The 27022-nt window shown below is 45.3% G+C and overlaps 1 protein-coding gene across 2 annotated transcripts in view; it reads right to left on the bottom strand.

Moving 5' to 3' along the window:
* Positions 1-2450: 2450 nt before the first annotated feature.
* Positions 2451-27022, bottom strand: part of TOX4 (TOX high mobility group box family member 4) — a 434522-nt gene continuing 409950 nt past the window's right edge. For both annotated transcript variants that reach the window (XM_078644844.1, XM_078644843.1), the window contains exon 9: positions 2451-4046. In XM_078644844.1, the coding sequence (XP_078500970.1) occupies positions 3986-4046 (61 nt within the window). In that variant the 3' untranslated portion in view covers positions 2451-3985. The remainder of the gene's footprint in view (positions 4047-27022) is intronic.

Raw genomic sequence — 27022 nt, 5'->3', positions numbered from 1 at the left:
CTCTATGCGCTTTCAGTTATTAACTAGGTCCAATCCTTTTTTTTATCTTGGTTTGAAAGTTGTTGGAGAGCCTCTATCTCTGACCACTGTGCTCGGTTTTATCTTGAACGTAATACTACCGATTTGGCAATCCGCCAGTGGTTAGTGCTGCCTGCCACCAACCTCTTCCCTGCACCATAAATTCTTTTACTTTTCTCACCAGGTGGAAGAGCATCTCTTGTAGCCTGGGTGGTAGTTTTTGTTCCTTGCAGTAACTACCACTTAAGAATCGGTGGGTGGGTGCCGACTAATGTAAAGTACTTCTGAGGGCGATTGTTTTGACTTCATCTTACTTTAGAAGTAACTACTCAGCTATTCATTGAGTCCTTGAAATATTCTGTAGACTGGGTTAACAATCTATTATTGGTAAATAATGCACAGTTCTTTCCATTCTGAATAAAGTATTTACAAAAAAAAACCTCAAACAGGGGTTACATGCATATCCACTTTGTGGTATGCTGTGGCTCTCTGGAAAACACTACAGTAATTCAGTTGAGATTATTTAATGGGAACTGGCTCTAAATCGGTATTGTCCTTTAAATGACATCAATCTTCCCAGGGGTTATCTTGGTTTGAAAGTTGTTGGAGGAGAGCCTCTATCTCTGACCACTGTGCTCGGTTTTATCTTGAACGTAGTACTACCGATTTGGCAATCCACCAGTGGTTAGTGCTGCCTGCCACCAACCTCTTCCCTGCACCATAAATTCTTTTACTTTTCTCACCAGGTGGAAGAGCATCTCTTGTAGCCTGGGTGGTAGTTTTTGTTCCTTGCAGTAACTACCACTTAAGAATCGGTGGGTGGGTGCCAACTAATGTAAAGTACTTCTGAGGGCGATTGTTTTGACTTCATCTTACTTTAGAAGTAACTACTCAGCTATTCATTGAGTCCTTGAAATATTCTGTAGACTGGGTTAACAATCTATTATTGGTAAATAATGCACAGTTCTTTCCATTCTGAATAAAGTATTTACAAAAAAAAAAACTCAAACAGGGGTTACATGCATATCCACTTTGTGGTATGCTGTGGCTCTCTGGAAAACACTACAGTAATTCAGTTGAGATTATTTAATGGGAACTGGCTCTAAATCGGTATTGTCCTTTAAATGACATCAATCTTCCCAGGGGTTATCAAGGCTACGTTAAGAGCCCCTCTGCTATATCAAGTTCCGCTGTGAGCGCCATGCTGTGTACGGCGATGAATTAAGACGGTCTCATAAAACCTTTTTTAATTTGAATTGTTGACAAGCTGCTCAGTCCTGCTGAGATCAGGCCAGGGGCCCAAACTACACACTAGAAGGAGATTATTGTGCCGGTATTTGGCGTTGCACTGAGGACACCTTCAGAATGGAGTTCAATCCATCAACCCTCCCATACAATTCTCTAATGCAGGTGGAAGGAGCCGAGTGACTGACTTTGGAGTCGACACTCCTTTGTGATGTTTAATTGACGATTATTTGGTGACGATGCTGCTTTCTCCACGGCTAAAAGGCCTCAAAAGGGTAACTCTAAGATAAGTTTTAACTAATGCATTCAAGCTCAATGGCAGACAAAAACAATCTGAAGCTGGAGCCGATTGCACATTACTTACCTGAGGAGTGACAGGACCCTGTGACTTGAAAGCCAACCTTCAAAGAAATACAAGTTGCAAACGTCCAAGCCCAACACAAGATGGCAGAAATATGCAGAGCATGTGTATCTACAGCCATACATGCTACGAATAAGTAATTCCCTGAATATAAGCAGTGAAAGGATAAGTTATCTAGTCGAAAGGATGGTAACAAGGCTATAAGCACAAACATAAGAAGAGTAATGAAAGTCACTGAATAAAAAGCAATTACATTGACAAGAAAGGCAACCTATTATAAGCATTATGTTGACCCACAGCCCACTTTAAATATCGGTATTAAATGCAATAGGTCTTTCACTATCAGACAAATACAGTGGTCTGTTGAGACCTAAACATAACAGAAAACGTTCTCATATATGTGGATATTTACAGGTTGTAGTTGCTTCCAAACTTAAAATAACAATACAGTGCTTAAGAATATGACTGTGAGGGGATGGTCAAACATTTATGACCATTTGAGAGAATCACATAATGGAGAGGTTACCATTTCCTTATCCATTGCGGAATAGGAAATTTCTGAATATATACATGTGTATATACATATATATATATGTATGGATATATATATATATATATATATATATATATATAAATAAATAAATAAAACACCTAAGAATTTATGAATTCCAGCTCAGGGTTCTAAACAGATGAATCACTTTAAATGACTGATACTCAAAGTTAGAAAGAAAAGAACATTGGCACAAGTAGCAACTCTTCACCACATTTGTTTGCAGCATAGAGGACTTTTTAGAAATTGTAAATAAAACAGTGGCAACAAACAATGTGTCAATAAATTGAGGTTCTACTTCAGGGTATCTCCACTGATCATCATAAGCACTGAATAGCGCAGGCCAAGTACAGGATCCAAGATCACTTCTTTGAATAGGTATTCCATTTTCGCCTTACTTCAGGAAGATCAAGTTTTTCCATGTGACATTTTTGCAGCCTACAAAATAAGCTGCATTGGACAGTTTCATTCATTTACTTTAAAAAGCGAAATCACAAACGTTACGAGAAACTAGATGACACTCAAAAACTTCATTCAAAGTTTAGTTTAAAAAAAAAAGGAAATGGAGTTGAAGGAAGCAGGACAATGTAGCCAATTAAGTTGCATCTACCTACGGTCCCTGAACTAGGATTACAAGTAAGAAACCATCCACGCTGCCCATTAATTAAATTTGGCAGAAAAAACAGTACGTATCTTGCTCTGGTATTGAGGAAAACCGAGTGCATTTTGGATAACTATGTATACGTGACTATTGGACGTTGCAAGGTAACTCACGCTTGGCTTCTAGACAGGGTCCATTCAACAATATAGTGTGCTCTTGAACATTAGAGTGCTTTGACATCTATCTGCTCCAGTCTCCTGGCCATTGTTTGGACCTTACATGTAGCGGATCAAAGCAGGAACACAGAAAAAGATAAAGACTTTTTACAAAATACATCCTGGAGCTGAGGATTCTAACTCTGGGGAGGGCACTAAAGGGTACATCAGTCATATGTGAGAGAGTGTTACTACTCTCTGTGTGGCTAGCGAACCTATTTTAAATGCTCTGTGCTTACCAGTGCAGAGAAAAGGCACAGGTGAAGATGCACACTGCCAATTTGTTAGCCCTGGAACTTGGTGATTGCATTTAGTCAGTGATGGGAGCGTTTCAACATACAACCACACATAAACGAAACCATGAGAATGAGCTCTCTTCCCTCGGATGCAATACATAAGTGGTAGACAGGACACTGAAGAACAAAAAACGAAACAGCATTATATCATCATTCATCTTAGCAAGTGATTCAGATTCCCGCTGTATCAATCTCTGATCACTTGCAATTACATATAGACAACTCTCCCCCAAAACATGGCAGTTTTACCAAGGTCCAAATGGTATAGGCCATCACAGATGCCACAAAGCACCACATCAATGTGGTGCTTTTTTTTTTTTTTATATTTACCGTTAGGATGGTTTTAATGCAGAAAAAGGAAAAAAACATTCACCCACTCCATTCCCACTCCCTCCCACCCCAGCAAGTCATTTGGATCAGTGATATCATTCCAGGTCACAACTAATAAATTATTAAAATACAAAATGAGAATTGAACGTGGGCTTTTGAGTCAATGCTGATATTTCAGGTATTAGGATCCTGGTATCCAAGATCATGCTGCACCAAAACCAGTCCTCTGCATCACATAAAAATAATTCAACAATTTACAGATTCCTATGTGAGAGTGGGCAACAACTCGGAAGCTGAAGTAGCATCTATGTCCATAAGGCTTCCAGCTCCCACCAGCAGCCACTGTCTGTTTGCCGTGGTCCTCAGGTTTTATTTTACAGATGCCGTAGTTCCCTGGCTCCGCGATGACACCCAATCCATGAAGACATCTCTGCAATGAGGGAGAAAAAAAATGTAAATTGACGAACCATAAAAAAAGGTCTCTGGCATTTTGCTCTCGACTTCTGTGGCCCGACAAACTCCCCATTTCTCTTAAATTCTTCCACCATTTAACAAACTTAATACGTTACTAGGTGCAACCTAAGATCCATACTGCTTTTTGTCTGAGAGGACCTGAATGTTGCAAGGTTTTGCAGCAGCCATTGATTGGTTAGTCATGCTATTCTCGTATCTAGCACCACTGCAAATAAAAAAGTTACCCACCAGTTCCCTATTACTCCATCTTCACTAAATTTAATAATATTAATAATAAAAACGAAGAAGAACTAGTTAGTTACCAGCAACACTGCTTTTGCAGCATGAAGCTGTTCTAGATACACAAGCTGTGCATAATTCTGCTATCTAGTTGTTGGGTCCGGGAGTGTGGGATTCAAAAACATTCCTACTCTTGGTGGGTGTAAACGTAGGTCGATCATAAGCACACAATGTCACTAAAGTGACCACCTCAGATTTCTTCTTTGTCAGTATCTCCTCCACTACCCTCCTTCATTTGGGGAGATGGGGGTTCTGCATGTGAACCTCGAAGAGCTTCACACTGTAAAACCATTATTACATTTACATAAGCAATTAATTTACATTGCAGAGTGAAACCTTTCCTAGATTAAATGTGCACAGATTACATAGCGATATTACCTTCCCTGTGGTGGGGGGTTGAAAAGAGAGTGAAATAGAAGTCTTTTAGCACTGATTGTCCTAACGTCACCTCCTTGCTTGTCCTGTCATATGTCCCATGTAGGCCCATTGTCTTTTTCCCTTATATTAGCCTGAGCACGTAGTAGGCTGCTCTCTGCTTTGCATACGTTACTATACAAACGTATCTTGCTTCGTGCCATGCTGTACTCTCACACAGAACCTGCTGCTGTTTTTGCATTCTGTCCTTTCCTGGGATTTAGTCTGACCACTGTAGACAAGGTCAAGCAACAATGCCCCTTGTTATTCTGTTCTGGTCAGGCTTTAGCACTTAAGACACAAGTGCATCTGTTGTTTGGGAACAAATACTCTTTGAGGTATAGGTCTGCACAGACATGAAGGGACACAGACGAAATCGTGACTGCTCCTGAGATGCAGAACCTTCATCTGTTCATGCTAAGGTACGGGGACCGATGCAAACAGAAATATCTTTTGATATATAATCACTTTGCTTCTGTGGTGAGGGGGGGGGGGTTAGTTAACCCTGTCTAATATCATGACAGTGTCTTTTATGATTTATGGATTACTTACAATGCTGACCGTATTTGTGTTGGGCATTTTCTTACTTATTGTGGCACATATACTGCATACTAGAGCACAATAGTTAAAATAAATATTTTAATCTTTTCTCGTGTCTCTGACAGATCTTTTTGGGGATGATTGGGATAGAGAAAGGTTGTGTTTGGTTACCATGATTCCTGAGAGAGTCGGGGGTGTTGTGTTCTGGGGTGCCTAATCACTTGTTCCTCTGTGAGTGAGTGGAGGGCAAGGGAGACCACTAGCTATAGTCAGTTCCAGGATCATGGATACTAAAGTGGTAGGATAACTCAGTCCATGTCTACTACGGTTCTATGGTACCAAGCATAGTTCTGTGATTTCACAATTTTGCAGAATCCCTGCAACCGTCTCTAAAGCTACACAACAGCGTATTGGGAATGTGTGTTCTGAACACCAGTTGGACGCTTTGCATAGATCCTGTAGAGACACTGGCCATGGATGTTAATGTGGCCCCCTGGTTAATGGTGGAATAGAATACGCACAGTTCATAAGGGGTCCAAGGGAAAAGTTTTTACAGACCAAGTAGAATTCTGTTCCCAATCTCCAATATACCATTACAAAAAAGAAACTACAGGTCTGTGACAAGAGGTAATACAAGGCATAATCAGAATCTGTAACGTCACCCTAACCTGTGTTAAGATTCCTGTGACACTCTGTTTTTAGTCTTGACACTGTGGTAAGCACATATTAAAGCAGTCTTAGCTATCATGGTAGTCACTTTTAAATTGCACTTTTGATTCTGTTATACTTACTATCACTGCAAACACTGTTTTTCAGCACCACTGACTTTAGAAACAACTATGGCTTGATCAATCACTGGTATTATGATTTATGACAGCTCTAGGTTTTATAAGGTGAGCTGTGCTATTACGTACCAGTCTTCTCAATCCCAGATGATGAAGTTCTGCCATTTGGTGGGCTGATGGGATTCCTTTCCAGTTTAACACGTTAGGGTGGCGTTACAGATTCTGATTTTGCCTTATATTACCTCTTGTCACAGACCAGTAGTTTCTTTTTTGTAATGGTATAATGGTGGAATATGCCTTTGGCTTCACCTCTAGTATTCTGTTTGACAATAGTTAACAGTGGAAAATGGTGTGCACTATCTTGCAATAGCATTTGTCGTCATAGTTGTGTCCTACGAACAATTGCATAGTTTTACTGGCGAGCTGTGTTTCCAAAATGTACTACATCAAGGATAAGCAGTGCATTCTCTGCTGTGTTTCTCAGATCCTGGAAGAAAGCTTGTAGAGGCATGGCCGCCCGACTGAGGTAAAACAGTGCCTTTGGCAGGACCTGAGGTGTGTACTCAATTACCCTATTCTTGCATATAGCTCATTAAGGTTCCCACATTAAGTGCCTGTCGCACGCCAGCTCTTTTCAGAGATGTGATTGCTACAAAGATGTTGTCTTTATTGTAAAGTACTGGAGGGAAGCTCTGCACACAGGCTGAAAGGGTGGTTTCATAAGTCCTGCTAGAACTAAATGTAAGAGCCATTGTGTGCAGCAGGAACAGCACATCGAGGGAAAATTCAGTTTGACTTTTCCAGAAACCTCTTAAAGAATGGAATGGCAAAGATCAGTTTTGTGTGTATTACCACAATGTATGCTGGGATAACTGATAATGTAACCCTTAAGGAGGAACATGACAGAATTAAGTAAACAAGGTCTGTAAGGTATCTGACAATTACAGTCTCATCAGCCAAGCATTAAGATTGTTGTGTTGGCACCATAGAAGGTACTTCTTCCAGTCCAAGGTGTAAGACTTTCTGGTGAACAGTTTACATCCTTCCATTATGGTGCGTACCCTCTACTTGGGCAGTTATAAGTGACTGAATTCATCTGCCAGGAGCCACACTGTCAACTGCAGTTTCCTTGGATCTGGGTGGAAAACCTACTTTGCATTTCGAAGCTGTCCCTCCATATTGATATTTCTGCAACGATTCCCTGAAATATGAGCATCAAGTGAGAAAACACATTTGCCATGACCACACATGGAAGCCACTTGTATCAAAATTATCCACAGTGCGTTCCTTTGTGACCCTTGGTGGTAGTGTTTGTATGCAAGGAACTTGCATTTTGTGTTTTTGGTAATGTGAACAGGTTTATTTGGAATTCTCTAACGTAGGAATACTGCGTCCACCAAGGATTATTTTATTTCTCATTCATGAGAGCTGTATGTTCGGTAGCAGCCTGCATGAATTCCTGGTATGTGGTTCGCCAGCAGGTGCATGTTTCTTGCAAGTATCCCACCTGCAAATGCTTTGTGTTAGCTTTTAGAGCATGTACAACTCTCCCCCTCCCCACCTGCTCCCTGAGCTTGTTCAGATAGAACACCACTGAGGTTGTGCTATCGGTCAGAATTTGAACTCTTGTGTTCTATTTGACTCGGAACAGCTTTTAATGCCAGATAAATCATATTCAGCTCAAGGTAACTCGTGTGCCTGGTCACCTTCCTAGTGGATCACAGTCCCACTTTGCCTGGACACCTTCTGAGGAAACCATAAACCCCTTATCTCGAACTGCCCCATTTATGCCCAATCCCCCCTCCAGCATACAAGCTATGTGTTAAGATGGCTTGCAGTTGAGGTGTCATGAAAGTCCTCGTGTTAATACTTTTGCTTTATTCTACCTGTGTATTACTTTGATCACCCTGTCTGTAACCATCTGTGAACAGTGGCTGTTCAACCACTCCTGATCTTGCATGCAACCCAGTGCTTGGGATAAAGTGAATATAAGCACTCATCTCAACAGTTTCATAACCATCCTCACCACCAGAGACTGAAACGTCTGGTAAAGGAGAGCATGGGCCTACAGTAACTGAAGCCCATTTAGAGTAGGGTACACCGTTGCTATCACTGTGTGCAAAACCGCCTAGAGGGAACCATTTTTTATCTCTGGGACAAAGATGGATTTTTCTGATCATCCATCTGCATAGAAAGAGACATCCCAGTCTGCCTTCTCTCAACTTAGGGTATCAGATCGCCCGGGCTTCCCCAGCAAAGGGCAGACACAAACATGGGTAGAACAAGAACTTTTGTTCCATTGAAGCTTGTTAGATAAGATTATGGGCCTCACTGCCAAGCCGCCCCAATCACACTCGAACACTCACATAGCATTCACCAACACAGACTCAATCTTGTACAAATCCCACAACTGCCATACACTCTCAAACTACAGAACACACATTCAAACTCATGTTCATTAACACTCGCTCTGCAGCTTCCAAGTACTCTAAAGACCATGTTGACAATGAACGATCCATCTGCAGACAGAAAAAAATTGAAGAAACAGAACTCTCGATGACCTCAGGATATTGAAATTCCTATAAGCAAGATGTAGACAGCTCATTGCCTTAGGCATATCAAAATACTATACCAATACCAACAATGAGGCCGCCAAGAGATGCTGAACGCTTGTCAAGACAGTCAAGCACAGCATCAGACCCACATATTCCTCACTCCATTTCCTTTGTGGAACAAAATGCAGAAGATCCAACATAACATCGACAATACCAAGCTTCCTTCATTTCTTACATCCAATTCGTTATGTAGAATCCTGCAGCAGTCAATCTTTATAGGAAAGTGCCCCTTTTTGGCATGATCACACCCACTTTTTGCCTGGTATCTGATGCATGCTGCGTGCCATGGTGCAGAGAAAAGTGAAGACACTACATCGCACACCTCATGTGAGCCATGCCTGCAGACACTGCATGCAATATAGGTAATTCACCCTTACAGCCCTAAGGCAGGGTGCACTATACTACATGTGTGGACATATCTGCATGAGCAGATATGGCACTGTGACATCCAAGTCGATTCTTAGATATCACAAGTGAACAGGAACACCATTTTAAGTGCAAGTGCTGGATACTGTTAATTACGAGTTCCTCAGCTACATGATGGCTTCACTGAAACCCAAAATGATTTGTATCAAATATCTTGACTTGATAATCCCGCACTGATCCTAGTGATGATTAAAACAATTTACCCATAGGGCACCTTAGAGGTGCCCCTGATAACCTGCCAACTACAAGCGTACTGGCTGATTGATGTTGACCAGCCTGCCACCACAGACAGTTTTCTGACCCCCCTGCTGGTGAGAGCCCACGCTCTCTGAGGGCAGAAACAATGCCTGCTCCTGCCGGAGGTGTTGTCCAAGCAGGATGGCTAAGTAATCAGCATATCAAGGAATGAGGCTTCAAAGGCCTCTGACATCTTTGAAAAGTGACCCTTGCTTCCTCCAGACTAGGGAGATGCCACCCCCTGCCCTGAAGCACATTCGGAACCAGGATAGGTGGGAAAATTAGCTAGTTAGGTGTGATCCCCATTAGGCTAATAACACCCCTAAAGTGGGCATAAACCGAAACGAGAATTCCACCATCTTAGTTTTTGGAAGAATTAAACTCAACTAAGTTAGTGTTATGCCCACTCCCCACAAGAAGTGGTCACATAGAGGGTGTAGTTGCCCTAAAGGTAAGTAACCCATTGGCTATTACCTGGCACTCTGATTAACACCCCTAAATTGAGTATTTAGGTGGCACCCCTAATGTTCACATCCTACGGATCCAGAAGAAGAGGACAAAGAAGAGCCACAAGAAAATGAGACCTGAAGACTGCTGTGGACTTTTGTCGTCAAACCCTGCCTGCACCAGTCTCGGCAATTGTGACCAAGTGACTTGTCCTTCAGGTGAGCATCTGCCAAGAACCCCGGTAAACTGTCAGCCCTTTGCAAATTGCTAGCAATCTCCCTTGGAGCAGAGAAGCTACTCCTCAGCAGACAGCATGAGGAGAGTCTGGTTTACCATGTTGCCGCTTACTGGCCAGCCCGACACAGCATCCCACCCAGAAAGTGGTACCTGTGCTCCAGCAGGTCAGATCCGTTTCCCCACTTAGTGAGAGGACACCAGGCCTGAACGGAGCTGCACAGCAAGACTAACTGGGTTACCAGACTCCTTGCAACAACCAAGGCTTGTTTAAGCCCAGTTGGAACTCTAACAACACCGAGACAGAGCAGCCGGCGAAAGCTGTTCGCACCGCAGAAACCCACTTCTCGAGTGGCCCAGCTGTCCTGATTTTGCACCCTCAACCAGTGAGACCAACAACCATGAGGGCCTTTGACGCACCAAACCCAGCCGACCTATCTTCTCTGCACCCGAGCGTCACAGCACGGGTACTGACGTAACGACTGTGCTTCCTAGCGCTCAGGACCCTTGTGACCCAAGCCCCCCACCCACAGTCGGGAGTTCTGGGACTTGACCCCAAGTCCCCCTCTGAAGCCTGATTTTAGGTGCCCCTCTTTCCACCAGTGTAGCGTGCAAAGCTACCAACCCAACCAGTACCTCTGCACCCTGACACCCCAAGGCAGGTAACTAGTAACTGCTAGTGGTACTTTTAGCCCTCCTACCAACCTAAAACCAGGAGGAGACCCCCAGAAACCGCCCGTAAATAACTGTACGCAACATATGCCCACCTGCCCCCATAGGAAGGCATTGGTGTGTAGACATTAAAAAAATTCATTACTTACCTGTAAAAATCTATATTTAAAAAACAGTACTAACTTGATAATTAAGTTCTTGGTTTCAACATTTTCATAAGAATACAACTTTTTTTCTAAATTGGTCTCAGAATTTTTCTTGAGTGTTTGTCTCATTTATTGCCTCTGTTAGTACACAAAATGCCTAGCACTACCCTCTGATGAACCGAAACTGCTTACCCATACTACCACAAAAGAGTGTTCTCATTTCTGCCTCTGTCGACCAAAAAGGGTTGCCTGGCCTCTCTGCACGGTGTACCTTGTTTTGGTACACTTTATAGAGAGCCAGCTTCCAACATCCGGCAAAACCCAATCTGTTGCAGACATATCAAACTCATCCAAAAGAACTTTGAATGACGATAAATGTCTTACCCATGTCCTTCATCAATTCTCTCTCTGAAGAGACTCTCTCGCCCCTTCTCATCACTGTCAGTACTCATTCAAGGCATCTTCTTAGAAGCTCTCAAGGCAGACCTGATCCTCTCACTCACAGAAACCTACTCAAGTACCGGTGACATTGCCAGCTACCATTGTCAAGGTCACTGAAATAGCAATTCACGTTCAACTCCAGAATCATATTAATGCTAACCATCTCCTGAATGACTACAAGCCTGGCTGCAGATCACTGGCTGCTGTACTGAGACCATGAGCTTAAACATCGTAGACAATGCCCTCCTGTTCCGTCATAATTATCTATATGGAGCTACTTGGTGCTTTACTCACAGATAACAGCATTCGGATTCACCAATAGGTCGATGATACACAACACTACTTAAAAGTCTCTTTTGCTTCAGACAACCAAGACATAATTCCTATTTGAAAAGAATAAGAAACAAAATAAATCTAGCTCAATGACCTGAGCCTTGACAGCTATGAACCCCATATTTCACCATTGGACACCAACCTCACTCTCAAGGAACATACCGCCAAAAAATATTAAAGATGGCCTGATACCAGCACTCTCTTCCAAATAAAGTGAAACCTTTCTTCCAGAAAGCAACTTCAGAACTGCTTTTCCAGCCATCATACTCTTGCATCTGTGTAGTGGTAATGCCCCGCTCCATGGACTCCGAGACTCCACACTGGCACCTCTTATGGGCATACTGCACGTAACAGCATGCCTGATGCAGTGTATGAAGAAATATGATTGCATCACATCCCCAGCCCACACCATCATTAAAATTAGCTACATCATTCACAAAGCCACCACAACTAGCACCCCTGCTTATCTTGCAGAGAAGCTCACATCGCTTATGGTTCTCGCCACACCCACAACAAGGACACAATCAAACTGCGGACTAAGAAGTGTAAAAAAAATAAACACAGCAGGCTTTTCCCATCTTTGCACCCTGGATCTGTAATAACATCCCAGCATCAATTAGGAACACATAAATGCTGCTTAGTTCAGGAAGGAGTTAAAGACATCTCTTTAAAAAACACAACACATTATAACCATCCACAAACCAGTTATCTCTAATAATTTGTTGACTTTATGCCTATTTTTGACCCTGTACTGTGCTAAGCAACCATTTGGTTAAGGCCCCTCCATAGAAATACCAAATAAAATTCATACTGTGGAAGATTATTTTACAATTCACTGTAAACCCCAGCTGATGCTACAGGCACATCACCTTCTGAATGTTTCATTGGCATTGTAGGAGAGAGCTCTATTGTATCAGTCTCTCCCAGTTAAGGGTAGCCTTCCTTGAGAGCGGTGCAAATTGCATGTCAAAAGGCAACACCTTGAACTAATAATGTACCCCCATCTAAGACATATCCTATGTTACAGTTGTAAAGGGAACTGTACGTAGCCATCCTTATAATCTGTAGCAGCAAATAGTCCTTCTGCAGTAACTGTATGAATGTTGTCATTTTAAGCCTTTGGGTTTTGATAAATCTGTACACAAACCTTAGGACCAAGATTTGCTGCACAATGAGATCTTGTGTTTGTCTGCTATGGGTTCAATTTCTTTTGTATCTTTCTGTAATCGTGTTGAATGTATATCTGAATTATCTGGTCATTTTATGTACCTTTGTTGGCTTGGGGTTATTATATATATATATTTATAAATAAAATCTATGCAATACCCATGTTTTACCATGATTGTTTGTGGTAACAGCTTCCCAGGTCTTTAAGCAGTCCCTTTGCCTCCCACAGACAGGTGAATGGAGAGGGGGTTGAGGGAAGGCAGTCAAAGGGGGACTTCTAACCTACAAGTAACTTGAAGGACTGTAGTGATGATACTCTAGAGGTGTTAACTATGGTCTTGCCCCTGCCTTTTGCTACTGAGGTTATTGCCATTGTGTAGCCTGACTGAACAAGTTGCCTCTGAAGATTAAGGTGTGTAGACTGGTCTTGCACATCATCTTTAGTAAGTGATATCATGCCTTTCTAAGGAACGCTTGAAGTATGTAGCGGTCCCATGGCTTTTGCCCTGCCATTGACTTTTTCCAAGTGGTTGCCCATGAAAGGCAAGTCAATGATGTTGGTCAGTGCGGTACAGTTGTCTGCCGATTGTATCTGCAGATCCAATTTCAGCTACAAGTTAACAATGTTCTTGCCCTCTGAAATCATTGCCTTAGCCATCTTCTGGTGCTTTTCAGGCAGGTGAAAAATATGGTCCTCCTTGTTCTCAGAGTGCTGATGAAACTATCTATTCATGAGGTCATCATAACAGGCAATAAGCTATTGAGTGGCTGCAGCCCCACTTCATTTTTCTCCTCACCACTTTGTCTTTTGTGATCGCTGCCCGGTAGTGGACTGTAGGCAAGTAGCCATGTTTGACATGGTCACCACCAGTTTTTGCCTGGTAACGAAAATGCTACTTACCAGTATGCATCTGTTCTTTGCATGTAGAGCTGCAGAGTCTCACACTGAGCAGTAGATCGCCACCTGGTGTTGGGCTTGGATGATTGCATGTTGTTATCGTCTTGGAAGAAGTTTTTGTAGTCACGAGATAGGCGACTCCTCCCTTGGACGAAAGTGCACATGGACATCGACTCCATCCTTAGATTGTTTTTCACCATGATGGTAAATGATTGAGTTATTAGAAAGAAAGAAAAAGGAATGTCCATGAGTGTATATCTAAGTAAGATAGAACTGGAACAGATACAGGTCCCGGGGAGGCGGGTGGTCGTGTGAGTCTCTGCAGCTCTACATGCCAAGAACAGATGCATACTGGTAAGTAGCATTTTCCGTTCGAGGAATATGAGCTGCAGATCTCACACTGAGCATCGATTATATAGCAGTGTCAGCAGTGGTCACCAGTATCTGTTGTAGTAGTTTGAAAGAGAATTTTGAGGACAGCTTTGCCTACAGAAGCTTGCACATCAACACAATAGTGTTTAGTGAAGGTATGTGTTGTAGAACATGTTGCTGCCTTGCAGATGTCTTCTAGGGGAATGTTCCCTAAGAAAGTCATGGAGGCTCCTAGTTTGTGTGTGGAGTGTGCTCTAGGAGGAATTGTTAATGTACGTTTTGCGTTTTGATAGCATATTTGTTTGCATTTTACAATCCACCTTGCAATTCCAGCTTTAGAGATGGGGTTGCCCTTATGTGGCAGAGAGAAAGCTACAAACAATTGTTTTGTGAAAGGATTTGGTCATGTCAATGTAAGAGAGAAGGGCTCTTTTCACGTCTAGGGTGTGTAGAGCCCTTTCTGCTACAGAGTCCGGGATTTGAAAAAACACTGGCAACTCTACTGATTGGTTCAGATGAAAAGGAGTAATGACTTTAGGAAGGAATTTGGGATTTGTTCTTAGGACCACTTTGTTACTGCGTAATTGTAAAAAATGGTTCTTCTGTAGTGAAAGATTGAATCTTACTCACTCTCCTAAGAGAGGTAATAGCAATAAGGAAAGCTGTTTTCCATGTGAGGAATTGCAGTTCACATTTGTGTAAAGGTTCAAATGGGGGTCCCATAAGCCTGGTAAGAACAATATTTAGGTTACACACAGGAGAGGGTGGTAACCTAGAAGGAATGATTATTTGCAATCCTTCCATAAATGTTTTAATTGCAGGCACTCTAAATAATGACAGATGTTGTCTATTTTGTAGGTACACAGCAATGGCTGCAAGATGTAGACGTTTAGATGAATATGCTAGATTACATCTTTGTGTGAGTAGAAGGTAGCAGATGATATTCTGGAAGGAAGCATCCAGGGGATGAATTTGATTATTGGTGCAGTAAATGGCAAATCTTTTCCATTTTGCAGCATAGCAAGCTCTAGTAGTAGGTCTTCTGGCTTCCTTAATGATGTTCATACAGCCTGGTGGCAGGTTAAGGTAACCAAACTCAAAGACTTCAGGAGCCAGATCACCAGATTCAGTCGACTTGGATATGGATGTCTGATGTCTCCATGGTTCAGCATTAGCATGGATGGTGTTAGACACAGTCTTTCGTGTGGAACTAGAGATAGTTCTAGCAGCGTTGTGAACCACTGTTGACGTGCCAATGTGAGAGCTACTAAGATAATTTTCAGAGACTGTTGTCGTAGCTTGCGCACTACTAGTGGTATTAGAGGGAGTGGCGGAAAAGCGTACGCAAATCTGACCAGTTCATCCATATCGTATTGCCTTTGGACAGCGGGTGTGGAAACCTGCCGGCGAAGGTTGGGCATTTTGCGTTTTCGTGTGTGCCGAACCGATCTATGTCTGGATGACCCCACTTGTGAAAGAATGGTAGAAGAACTTACAAATGTAGTTCCCATTCGTGAATCTGTTGTGTCTGTCGACTTAACAGATCTGCAATCTGATTGTAAACTCCTGGTAGGTGTTCCGCTAGTAGATATAGTTTTTGTGACCGCCCTGACTCTGGCAGCATCGGTCGCTCCCGGCTGCGCTCCCTCTACAGCTGGTATCGTAGCGCCTTGCTTATCTGCCTATCTGCTGCTGGAATCATAGCGCCTTGCTTCTCTGTTGATTCGCAGCATAGCGCTTTACATGCCTGAAATTTAATTTGGTGCCCATTGTGACGACGCTTCTGCCCACATTTAGCCTGCTTTACTTAAGAAAGTAACCCTGGTTTCATTTTTGTTCTGCTGCCGCCATTTGGTGATTGTGCCTCGTCCCAGCCCGTAGCTCCACCCCGCTCCCGCCTCCCAGCTGACCCTCCCTCCCACGGACACAACAGGAAGGAGCAGACTGACCCAGCGCTGTGACCGCCCTGACTCTGGCAGCATCGGTCGCTCCCTGCGCTCCCTCTACAGCTGGTATCGTAGCGCCTTGCTTATCTGCCTATCTGCTGCTGGAATCATAGCGCCTTGCTTCTCTGTTGATTCGCAGCATAGCGCTTTACATGCCTGAAATTTAATTTGGTGCCCATTGTGACGACGCTTCTGCCCACATTTAGCCTGCTTTACTTAAGAAAGTAACCCTGGTTTCATTTTTGTTCTGCTGCCGCCATTTGGTGATTGTGCCTCGTCCCAGCCCGTAGCTCCACCCCGCTCCCGCCTCCCAGCTGACCCTCCCTCGCTCCGCCCCCTCCACTATCCACATAAAACAGAACAGCTGACGCGCAGCGTTCACGCGCAGCGGGCGCGCCAAAGGTAAGCCCGTCTGGACCGCGCCCAGCGCCAGACCCCCTGGCCCTCGTACCACCCACCCCACCCGCATTACATACGACCCCTCCACCCTCTTAGCCCTAAACCCAGGTCGACTCCCCAACTGCGCCCAAGCCGCCCCTGGACACACCCATGGACCATTTACATGCAACTCCTGCAAGTATGACGGCACCAAGACCAACTCCCCATCCACGAACACCAAACAGAGATCTGACACCAACCACCTAAAATGCATCCTGCTCAACACCCGCTCGGTCCACAGACACGCCATCGACCTTTGGAATGTACTAGACACCATCTCTCCGGATGTCGCCTTCCCAACAGAAACATGGATGAACGCCTCCTCAGCCCCAGACATCACAATCGCCATCCCCGAAGTCTACAAGATCATCCGAAAAGACCGCACCAACCAAACAGGAGGAGGCATCGCTATCGTCCATAAGAATTCCATCCGCATCTCAACCAGCTCAGACGTCAACCTCGCTAGCGCCGAACACCTTCACTTCCAGATCCACACCGACCCCAAGACCACACTCAGAGGCACCCTCCTCTACAGGCCACCAGGACCCCGTGCACAATTTAGTGAAGACATCACTGACTTTATCACCCCACACGCTCTCCCCTCCGAGGACTACATTCTACTGGGAGACCTCAATTTTCACCTGGAGAAAAGCAACGACAACAACACCACCACCCTTCTGGACAATCTCGCCAACCTCGGACTCAAACAACTTGTTAATACCCCCACTCACTACGCAGGTCACACACTCGACCCTATCTTCACCTCCAGCAAACATATCTCCTTCAGTCACACCACAGCTCTCCATTGGACGGACCACAGCTGCGTTCACTTTATCTACAAAAAGACCACAACCCACAACCACCCTCAACCCACTCTGCGAAGAAACTGGAACAAAATCACCATCGACCAAATCTCCTCATCGCTTCTCCAAAACCCCCCTGCCCACTCTTCAAACCCCAACCAAGCAGCCATTAACCTCACTCAATGGCTAACCAACAGCGCCGACAACCTAGCACCCCTGAAAAAACGTCAAATCAAACTAGGCAGCAAAAACGCCCCCTGGTTCAACGATGATCTTAAGAATTCCAAGAAACTCTGCCGCTCCCTTGAGAAGGCCTGGAAAAAAGACCCAAAGACCAGCACCAGGGACGCCTTCAAAAACGCCACCCGCAGACACCACCAACTGATCCGGACTGCCAAGAAAGCCGCTTTCAAAGACCGACTTGACAACAACGCCCACAACAGCAAGGAATTATTTAACATCGTCAAAGAGTTCACCAACCCCACTGCCAACTCCAACGATATCACTCCCTCTCAAGCCCTTTGCGACTCCCTAGCCTCCTTCTTCCACGACAAAATCGCAGACATCCACAACAGCTTTGACAACCAACCCGGAGACCAACCCACCCAACCTTCTGCAGTACCTTCACCCCCCTTGAACATCCTTAAGGACTGGAACCCAATCTCCACTGAGGACACCATCCGCCTGATGAACTCCATCCACTCAGGATCCCCCACAGACCCATGCCCTCACCACATCTTCAACAAAGCAGATTCCATCATAGCACCACACCTCCGAGACGTCATCAACTGCTCCCTCAACTCCGCCACATTCCCGGAAAGCTGGAAACACGCCGAACTCAGCGCCCTTCTGAAAAAACCCACAGCAGACCCCACCGAACTCAAAAACTACCGCCCCATCTCGCTCCTTCCATTCCCGGCCAAAGTCATCGAGAAAGCTGTCAACAACCAACTCGCCACCTTCCTTGAAACCAACAAATCCCTCGACTCCTCACAGTCCGGCTTCCGGGCCAAACACAGCACTGAGACCGCACTCATCGCAGCAACAGACGACATTCGAACTCTACTAGACAATGGTGACACAGTCGCCCTCATCCTCCTCGACCTCTCCGCAGCCTTCGACACAGTCTGCCATAGCACCCTGTTACAACGCCTCAGAAACATCGGAATCCAAGGAAAAGCACTGGAATGGATCACCTCGTTCCTTGCCGGAAGAACTCAAAGAGTCCGCCTCCCACCATTCAAGTCAGAGGCCGCTGAAGTCATTTGTGGCGTACCACAAGGATCTTCACTCAGCCCCACCCTCTTCAACGTATACATGAGCCCCCTCGCGGCCATCGCACGCCAACACAACCTCAACATCATCTCCTACACTGATGACACTCAACTGATCCTCTCACTCACCAAGGACCCTAACACCGCCAAAACCAACCTACAAGAAGGAATGAAAGAAGTAGCCGAGTGGATGAAGCACAGCCGTCTGAAACTGAATTCAGACAAAACAGAAGTCCTTATCTTAGGTACCTCCCCCTCCGCCTGGGACGACTCTTGGTGGCCAGAGGCCCTTGGAAAAGCACCCATCCCGACGGACCACGCACGGAACCTGGGCGTCATCCTGGACTCCTTACTCTCGATGACCAGACAAGTCAACGCCGTTTCATCATCTTGCTTCAACATCCTTCGCATGCTCAAAAAAACATTTCGCTGGATCCCCACCGAAACTAGAAAAACGGTCACCCACGCACTGGTTACAAGCCGCTTGGACTACGGAAACACACTATACGCCGGTACCACCGCAAAACTTCAGAAAAAACTCCAACGCATCCAGAACGCATCAGCCAGACTCATACTAGACATCCTGCGTAATGACCACATTTCTGGCCACATGAAAAACCTCCACTGGCTGCCCGTCAATAAGAGGATAACATTCCGCCTCCTAACCCACGCACACAAAGCACTTTACGAACTTGGACCCGAATGCCTCAACACACGACTTTCCTTCTACACCCCCTCCCGCCAGCTATGCTCCTCCAACCAAGCCCTTGCTACTGTACCTCGCATCAACAAAACCACCATGGGAGGAAGATCCTTCTCCTACCTGGCGGCTAAAACCTGGAACTCACTTCCCACTCACCTTCGCCTCACTCAGAACCACCTAGCATTCAGAAAGCAACTTAAAACCTGGATTTTCGACAAGTAATCCCCCACCCTTCTTCAAGCGCCTTGAGACCCTCCGGGTATGTAGCGCGCTATATAAATTAATTGAATTGAATTGGAATGGAATGGCCCATCTCCAAATGTTCTGTGCAAGCTGGGACAGTTGAAGAGAATGTGTGCCTCCTTGCTTTTTTGAATGTAGTACATGGCTGTCATGTCCGTCCGGATCAGGACAGCTTTGTTCTATTCATATACTTGGAAGGCCTTCAGTGCTAGGAATATTGCTAGCAGCTCTAGGTGATTGATGTGGAGCACTTTTTGTTGAGTGGTCCATCTTCTCTGAGTTGTATGGTGTAGGAGATGGGCTCCCCATCCTGTCAGGGATGCGTCTGTTGTAAGTACTATCTATGGAACAGGTTCGAGGAACTGCCGCCCTCTGGACAAGTTTTTGGTGTTCCACCACTGCAGAGAGCGATGTGTGCGACTATCCACCAACACCAGGTCTATAAGTTGTCCTTGAGCCTGGTTCCACTCATGTGCTAGACATTCTTGCAATGGGCGCATTTGCAGTCTTGCATATGGCACAATAAAAATGCAAGATGCCATCAAGCCTATAAGTTGCATGAACACTCTGGCTGGGAGAGAGTGTTGGTCTTGACACCTTGTGACTAAGGCTTGAATGATCTGTATCCTGGCTGGACTGGGATAAGCCAGAGCTGTAAAAGTGTTTATTGTAGCCCCTAGATATTGATGTACATGAGAGGGCTGGAGATGCGACTTGGTGTAGTTGATTGTAACCCTCAAGTTGTGCAATGTTTGAATTGTCTGAAATGTGTGTTGGACACACGGATTGAATGACTTGGCTTTTATGAGCCAATCGTCTAGATATGGGAAGACATGGATGTGTTGTCTTCTGAGATGTGCTGCTACTACTGCTAGGCACTTTGTAAACACTCTTGGTGCAGTTGTGATCCCGAATGGAAGGACTTTGAACTGATAGTATTGTCCTTCTAGTACAAACCTTAGATACTTCCTGTGAGAAGGATGTATGGGAATGTGGAAGTAGGCGTCCTTGAGATCTAGTGTAGTAAGGAAATCGCCTTGTTGCAACAAATGGGAGCACTTGTAAAGTGATCATATGAAAATGATCTGAGTGTATATACAGATTGAGGGGCCTGAGGTCGAGAAATTGGTCTTAGTGTCCGGTCCTTGTTGGGTATTAGGAAATACAGCGATTAAACCCGTCCCTTGATGTTGTAATGGAACTATCTCTATTGCGTCCTTTTGAAGCAGTGAGAGAGCCTCTTGTTTGAGCAGCGTAAGATGTTCTGTGGACATTGGATGCTGTCTGGGTGGTATATGTGGAGGGGTAGCTGTAAGTTCTAGGCAGTAACCATACTGGATAATCTGTCTTACCCACTTGTCTGTTACGATGGAATTCCAGACAGGTAGGTAGGTAGGAACTGTGTTAGTCTCCCCCCCGACAGGAGTGGAATGCAGTTGGGGGAGCGGAAGGAAGTCACTGTTTTGTTGTGGGGGAGGTTCGATTGTTATTACCTCAACCTCTTCCCTTGTTGTTTTTGCCTCTGTATCCTCCCCTAAAATATCCCCTATTGGAGGATGTTTGCGTATTTGTTTTAAAGGAAGCTGAATTGTCTGCTCCAGCTTGTTTGGAGCCTCCTCTATAGAAGGGGCGACGAAAGGAGCCTCGTGTTTGTGGGGACTGCAAAGCTCCCATAGATTTGGCAGTGTAAGCGTCCTTTTGCATTTTTTCAAGTGCTGTGTCTACAGCTGGCCCAAAAAGCTGCTGTTGGTTAAATGGCTGATTTAAGATGGTAGTTTGCACCTCTTGCTTAAAGCCTGAGATGCGTAGCCATGCGTGGTGTCTAAGGAGGACACTAGTGTTCATTGCTCTAGATGTAGTGTCTGCTGCATCAAGTGCGCACTTGATGGAAGCATTTGAAATTAGCTTACCCTCTTGGATAAGGTCATTTGCTTGTGCTTTATATTGGTCAGGTAGATGCTGTAAGAGTATTTCTAACTTATCATAATGAGCCCTGTTGTATATTGCGAGGAGGGCTTGTGTGTTACCTATGCGCCATGAGTTGCTTGCCTGGGCAGCTATTCTCTTGCCTGAAGCGTCTATCATTTTTGATTCTTTATCAGGAGGTGGCGCTTCACCTGAGGTTTGGGAGTTTGCTCGTTTTCTAGCGTTGGGAACGACTAGGGAATCTAAAGGTAGCTGTCCCTTAGCCTCTTGTGTGCTGATGACGAGGGCTGATGACGAGCTCAGCTCGTCATGCAGCGCGGTGGCACTGTGCTGATGAGCTGAGCTCGTCATGACCTCCGCGGAATGCCCACACGGGAATAATTACCCTGCTGTGCTGGGCGTTCCGTTGAGCAGGCGTGGCCACGACGAGCTCAGCTCGTCATCAGCACAGCGGTACCGGGCTGTATGACGAGCCGAGCGCGGTCCCCCTCCCCCCCGCACCGCGGGGGAATTAGCCCCACGGCGATGGGGTTAATGTAGGCAGGATCCCCAGGAGCAGGCCTATATTTCTTTTCTATTCTGATTTATGATCCTAGCCCGTACAGGATCTTTAAACACTTCTGGTGCATGCTTAATGACCCCTTTGATCATAAGTAATATCTGAATTGACTTTTGGGATTGTTCAAAAGTGTCTAGTAAAAAATCTTCTTCTGCCTCATCTGAGTGCATTGTGACCCCATGATGGATGGCAGCAGCTCTATTGAGTAAGTGTCCAAACCCAATATTATTTTCTGGAGGAGATGGTATGGATGGGTATGGTTGTGGGTCAGGGATATCTGGTACATCCTGTGGGACTGGGTACTCCCAGTCAGGTGGATCTGTTGGGTAGTTAAAAGGGTCATTTGGGTCGTCCCCTCCCCTCATAATATCATCATCATCATTATGAGGAGGTGTATGTTGTGGTGAAAAATGAGGAGGAGAATTTTGAGGTGAAGTAGGTGAAGGAAGAGGCGGTGGAATTAGAGGGAGGTATAAGAGAAGAAGGGTGCATAGGTGATGTGGCAGAGTCCTTCTTTACAGGCACTGGAGGTGGAGGTGCTGTGTCCAACTTCCTCTTTTTGTCTGGCACAGTAGAAACATGTCCTGGCCTTGGGTCAATATAGATCTTTATATGTCTAGGATCAGGGTGAAAAAGCTCCTCTTCTTCAGGAACCTCTTCCGGTGCTGATTTTTTCGGTTCCGATCGTGATTGTTGCTTTTCTTTGTCTTTAGCCATAGGAGTTGTGGCAGAGTCCTTTGGTGTCAGTCTTGGCTCCGAAGACCTTGGCTTTGGAGCCAAACCTGGCTTCGTCGGCTTGGAAGAGTCGGAAGCAGGCTTTATTATTTTCGGAGCCGACGGTTTCGGAGTGGATTTCGGAACCGGGACTTCTTTCGGTTTCGGTGCCGAGAAAGCTGGTGGTATTGGCATATGCGGTTTGCTCATTCCCGAGCTACCGGAAGGCTTTTGAATTTTATTCAGAGACGGGCTCGAAGGCACGGCTTCTGAAGTAGTCTTTCGGTCACGACTGGGCCCCGGAGGCGGAGTGTTGACCTTTGCCTTCGATTTAGGTGTTGGGGTTGGGACAGGGACAGTAGTACTCATCATGCGTTGACCCGAAGGTATGGAGTCATTGGAGCCATCTGCCCCAGATACGATTGAGATCTTCGGAATCTTCCCCATGGACATCTGGACTCTCGAAGATGTCCACCTGTTCCGGAGCTGATCTCTGCATGATGTGTCGAGGGGCCCTCCGATCCCGAATGGTCTTCTTGGATCGAAAGGATGCGCAGGCTGGACAGCTGGACCCGTCGTGTTCTGGTGATAAGCACAGGTTACAAACCTTGTGATGGTCACTGTGCGGGAATTTTGCTCCACACTGGGGGCATTTCTTGAACGGCGTCCTTTCCATGAGCTGTAGGCCTCACGGCGTGGATAGGCTCAACGGCCCGTGTCGACGACCGGAATCGAGCTGATGAGATCGAGTCGATGGTTATTGATGTTGAAAGTTGTTTAGAATAGTTGAAGTAAGTGGTTTACACGTCGAACTACTTAAAAGAAAAATGCTACTTACCAGTATGCATCTGTTCTTGGCATATAGAGCTTCAGAGTTACACGCTGTGCATAGATCACCACCTAGTGTTGGGCCCAGATGTTTGCAATTTGTTTTTGTCCTGAAAAGTTCTTTGGAAGTCACGAGATAGGTGACTCCTCCTTTGGACCACATTGCGCATGGGCATCGGCTCCATCCTCATATTGTTTTCGCCATTAGGGAAATGATGGAGCTTTGCAAGAAAGAGAAGGATGTCCATGTAAGCTGTATCTAATTAAGATAATACTGGAACAGATCAGGGTAGCCGGGGACGCGGGTGAGCGTGTGTAACTCTGCAGCTCTACATGCCCAAAACAGATGCATACTGGTAAGTAGCATTCTCCGTTCGAGGCATATGAGGTGAAGATTAAACACTGTGCATAAATTGTATAGCAGTACCCACTCTTAGCGGCGACCACCCCTATCCGTCACAGTAGTTTGAAATAGTGTTTTAAGAACAGCCTGGCCCACATTAGTTTGTTGTTTAGTTTGCACGTCTACACAAGTGTTTTGTGAATGTGTGCAGTGTAGACCATGTAGCTGCTTTGCAGATGTCATCTAAGGGAATGTTCCCTAAAAAGGCCATTGAAGCCCCCATTTTCCTTGTAGAGTGGGCTTTAGGAGGAACAGATAATGTACGTTTAGCTTTGTGACAGCAAATTTGTATGCATTTAACAATCCACCTAGCTAACCCAGATTTTGATATAGGGTTGCCCTTGTGTGGTGGTGAGAAAGACACAAAAAGTTGTTTGGTCTTACGAAAGGGTTGTGTTCTCTCAATGTAGTATAACTGCTCTTTTGACATCTAGGGTATGGAGAGCTCTTTCTGCTACTGTTTGTGGCTGCAAGAACAACACGGAGTTCCACAGATTGATTGAGGAAGAAGGGAGAGATGACTTTTGCAAGAAAGGTTCTTGAATGGTTAGTGCTTGTTGTTCACTAACTCTCCGCAGTGAGGTAATTGCTTCTAGGAACGCAATCTTCCATGTTAAAAATTGTAATTCACATTTATGTTAAGGGAGGTCCCATTAGCCGTGTGAGATCAATGTTTAAATTCCACACTGGTGAAGGTGGTACCCTGGGAGGAATTATTCGCTTGAGGCCTTCCATGAAAGCTTTAATAGCAGGCACTCTGAACAGGGATGGATGCTGTCTGTTCTGTAGATATGCTGCTATGACAGCAAGATGCAGTCTAATAGACGTGTAGGCTAAGCTACATTTTTGAAGATGTAATAAGTATGCTATGATGTGTTGAATAGACACGTCTACAGGATTAATATTGTTGTTGTGACAATATATTATAAAGCGTTTCCACGTGGCTGCATAGCATGCTCTAGTGGTTGGACGTCTAGTCTCTTATGACGTTCATACAGTCAGGGGGAAGGTTGAGATAACCGAATTCTAGGATTTCAGGAGCCAGATCGCAAGGTTGAGCTGAGCTGGGTCCGGGTGTCTGATCTCTCCACGATTCTGGGTTAAAAGGCATGGAGATAGGTATAGCTTTTGGTGCGGCACTACAGACCGTTGTAGCAGTATGGTGTACCACGGCTTTCTGGCCCACGTTGGAGCAACTAGGATGAGGGTTAGAGAATGCTGCTGTAGTTTGCGCACCACTAGTGGCATGAGTGGTAGAGGCAGAAAAGCGTGCGCAAATTTGCCTGACCAGTCCATCCATATCGCATTGCCTTTGCGCAGTGGGTGTGGATATCTGGCGGCGTAGCTTGGGCATTTGACGTTTTCATGGGTGGTAAAGAGGTCTATCTGAGGTTGTCCCCACATCTGAAAGAATGGGTGAAGAACTTGCGGATGAAGTTCCCACTCGTGGATCTGTTGTGTCTGACGACTTAACAGATCTGCTATGGTATTTTGTACTCCTGGAACATGCTGGGCTAAGAGGAATATGTTTTGAGGTATAGCCCACCGCCATATGTTCTGTGCTAGCTGAGAGAGTTGCAGGGAGTGTGTGCCGCCCTGTTTCTGTATGTAATATATGGCTGTCATGTTATCCGTGCGGACTAACACAGCTTTGTTTGATACTTGCTTTTGGAAAGCTTTCAATGCTGGGAATATGGCTAGTAACTCCAGATGGTTGATATGTAGTAACGTTTGTTGTGGTGTCCACCTGCCTTGCATGGTGTGTTCCAGTAGATGGGTTCCCCAGCCGGAGAGCGATGCGTCTGCTGTCAAGACTATCTGAGGAACTGGTTCTAGGAACGGTCGCCCTATGGAAAGGTTTTTGGAGTTCCACCACTGCAGAGAGCGATGAGTCCGACCGTCCACCAACACTAGGTCTGTTAATTGACCCTGAGCCTGGTTCCATTGGCGTGCTAAGCACCCTTGGAGAGGACGCATTTGAAGTCTTGCATGGGGCACTATGAAAATGCAAGAGGCCATCATTCCAATGAGCTGCATGAACACTTGTGCTGGAAGGGAGTGTTGTGGCTGAAACTTTGTAAGAAGAGCTTGCATGCTGGCTATCCTTACCGGAGTGGGATAAGCTAGCGCTGTCGAGGTGTTTATTGTGGCACCGAGGTATTTTTGTACTTTGGATGGTTGCATATGGGACTTGGTGGGGTTTATTTTGAACCCCAAGTTGTGAAGCAGTTGGATAGTGGCATGAGTGTGTTCTACACACTGGTTGTAGGAGCTGGCTTTTATGAGCCAGTCGTCCAGGTTTGGGAAGACGTGGATGTATTGTCTTCGTAAATGTGCTGCCACTACTGCTAGGCACTTGGTGAATACTCTTGGTGCTGTTGTGACTCCGAATGGGAGTACTTTGAATTGATAGTACTGTCCGTCTATTACAAATCTGAAATACTTCCAGTGAGCTTTGTGAATTGGAAAATATGCGTCCTTGAGATCTAGAGTAGCAAGGAAGTTGTTTTGTAACAGAAGAGGAAGGACTTGTTGGAGTGTGACCATGTGAAAATGGTCTGACTGTATGTATATGTTTAGAGGTCTGAGGTCTAGAATAGGCCTTAGATAGCTGTCCTTTGGGATAAGAAAGTATAGGGAGTAGACTCCCTTGTTTTGTTGGTGCAGAGGAACAGGTTCCATTACACCTTTTTCCAGTAGAGAGATTACTTCTTGCTTTATCAGTGATAGATGCTCTTGTGACATTGGACGCTGTTTTGGCGGTATGTTTTGGGGGATAGATGTTAGTTCTAGACCGTAACCTGATTGAATAATTTGTCACACCCACCTGTCTGATGTGATGTTGGTCCAGGCAGGAAGGAATTGTTGTAGTCTTCCCTCCACAGAAGTGGCATGGTGGGGGGGGAAGTGGAGGAAAGTCATTGGGTAGGGGTGGGGGCAGAGCGGGAGTTGTTGGTTTTACCTCTGCCTTTGTTGTTGTTACCCCTGTAACCCCCTCTTTGGTAGCCCTTAGTGAATGTGGATTGGCTAGGGGTCTTATAGGAAGTGGAGGGGCTATCGGAGGAGTAGCCTCTCGTGTTGCCTCTATA

Source organism: Lissotriton helveticus, chromosome 5_1 (assembly GCF_964261635.1).
Source record: "Lissotriton helveticus chromosome 5_1, aLisHel1.1, whole genome shotgun sequence".
Taxonomy (NCBI): Eukaryota; Metazoa; Chordata; class Amphibia; order Caudata; family Salamandridae; genus Lissotriton; species Lissotriton helveticus.
The sequence above is the reverse complement of the archived record's forward strand: the minus strand, read 5'-3'. Positions and strand labels throughout refer to the sequence as shown.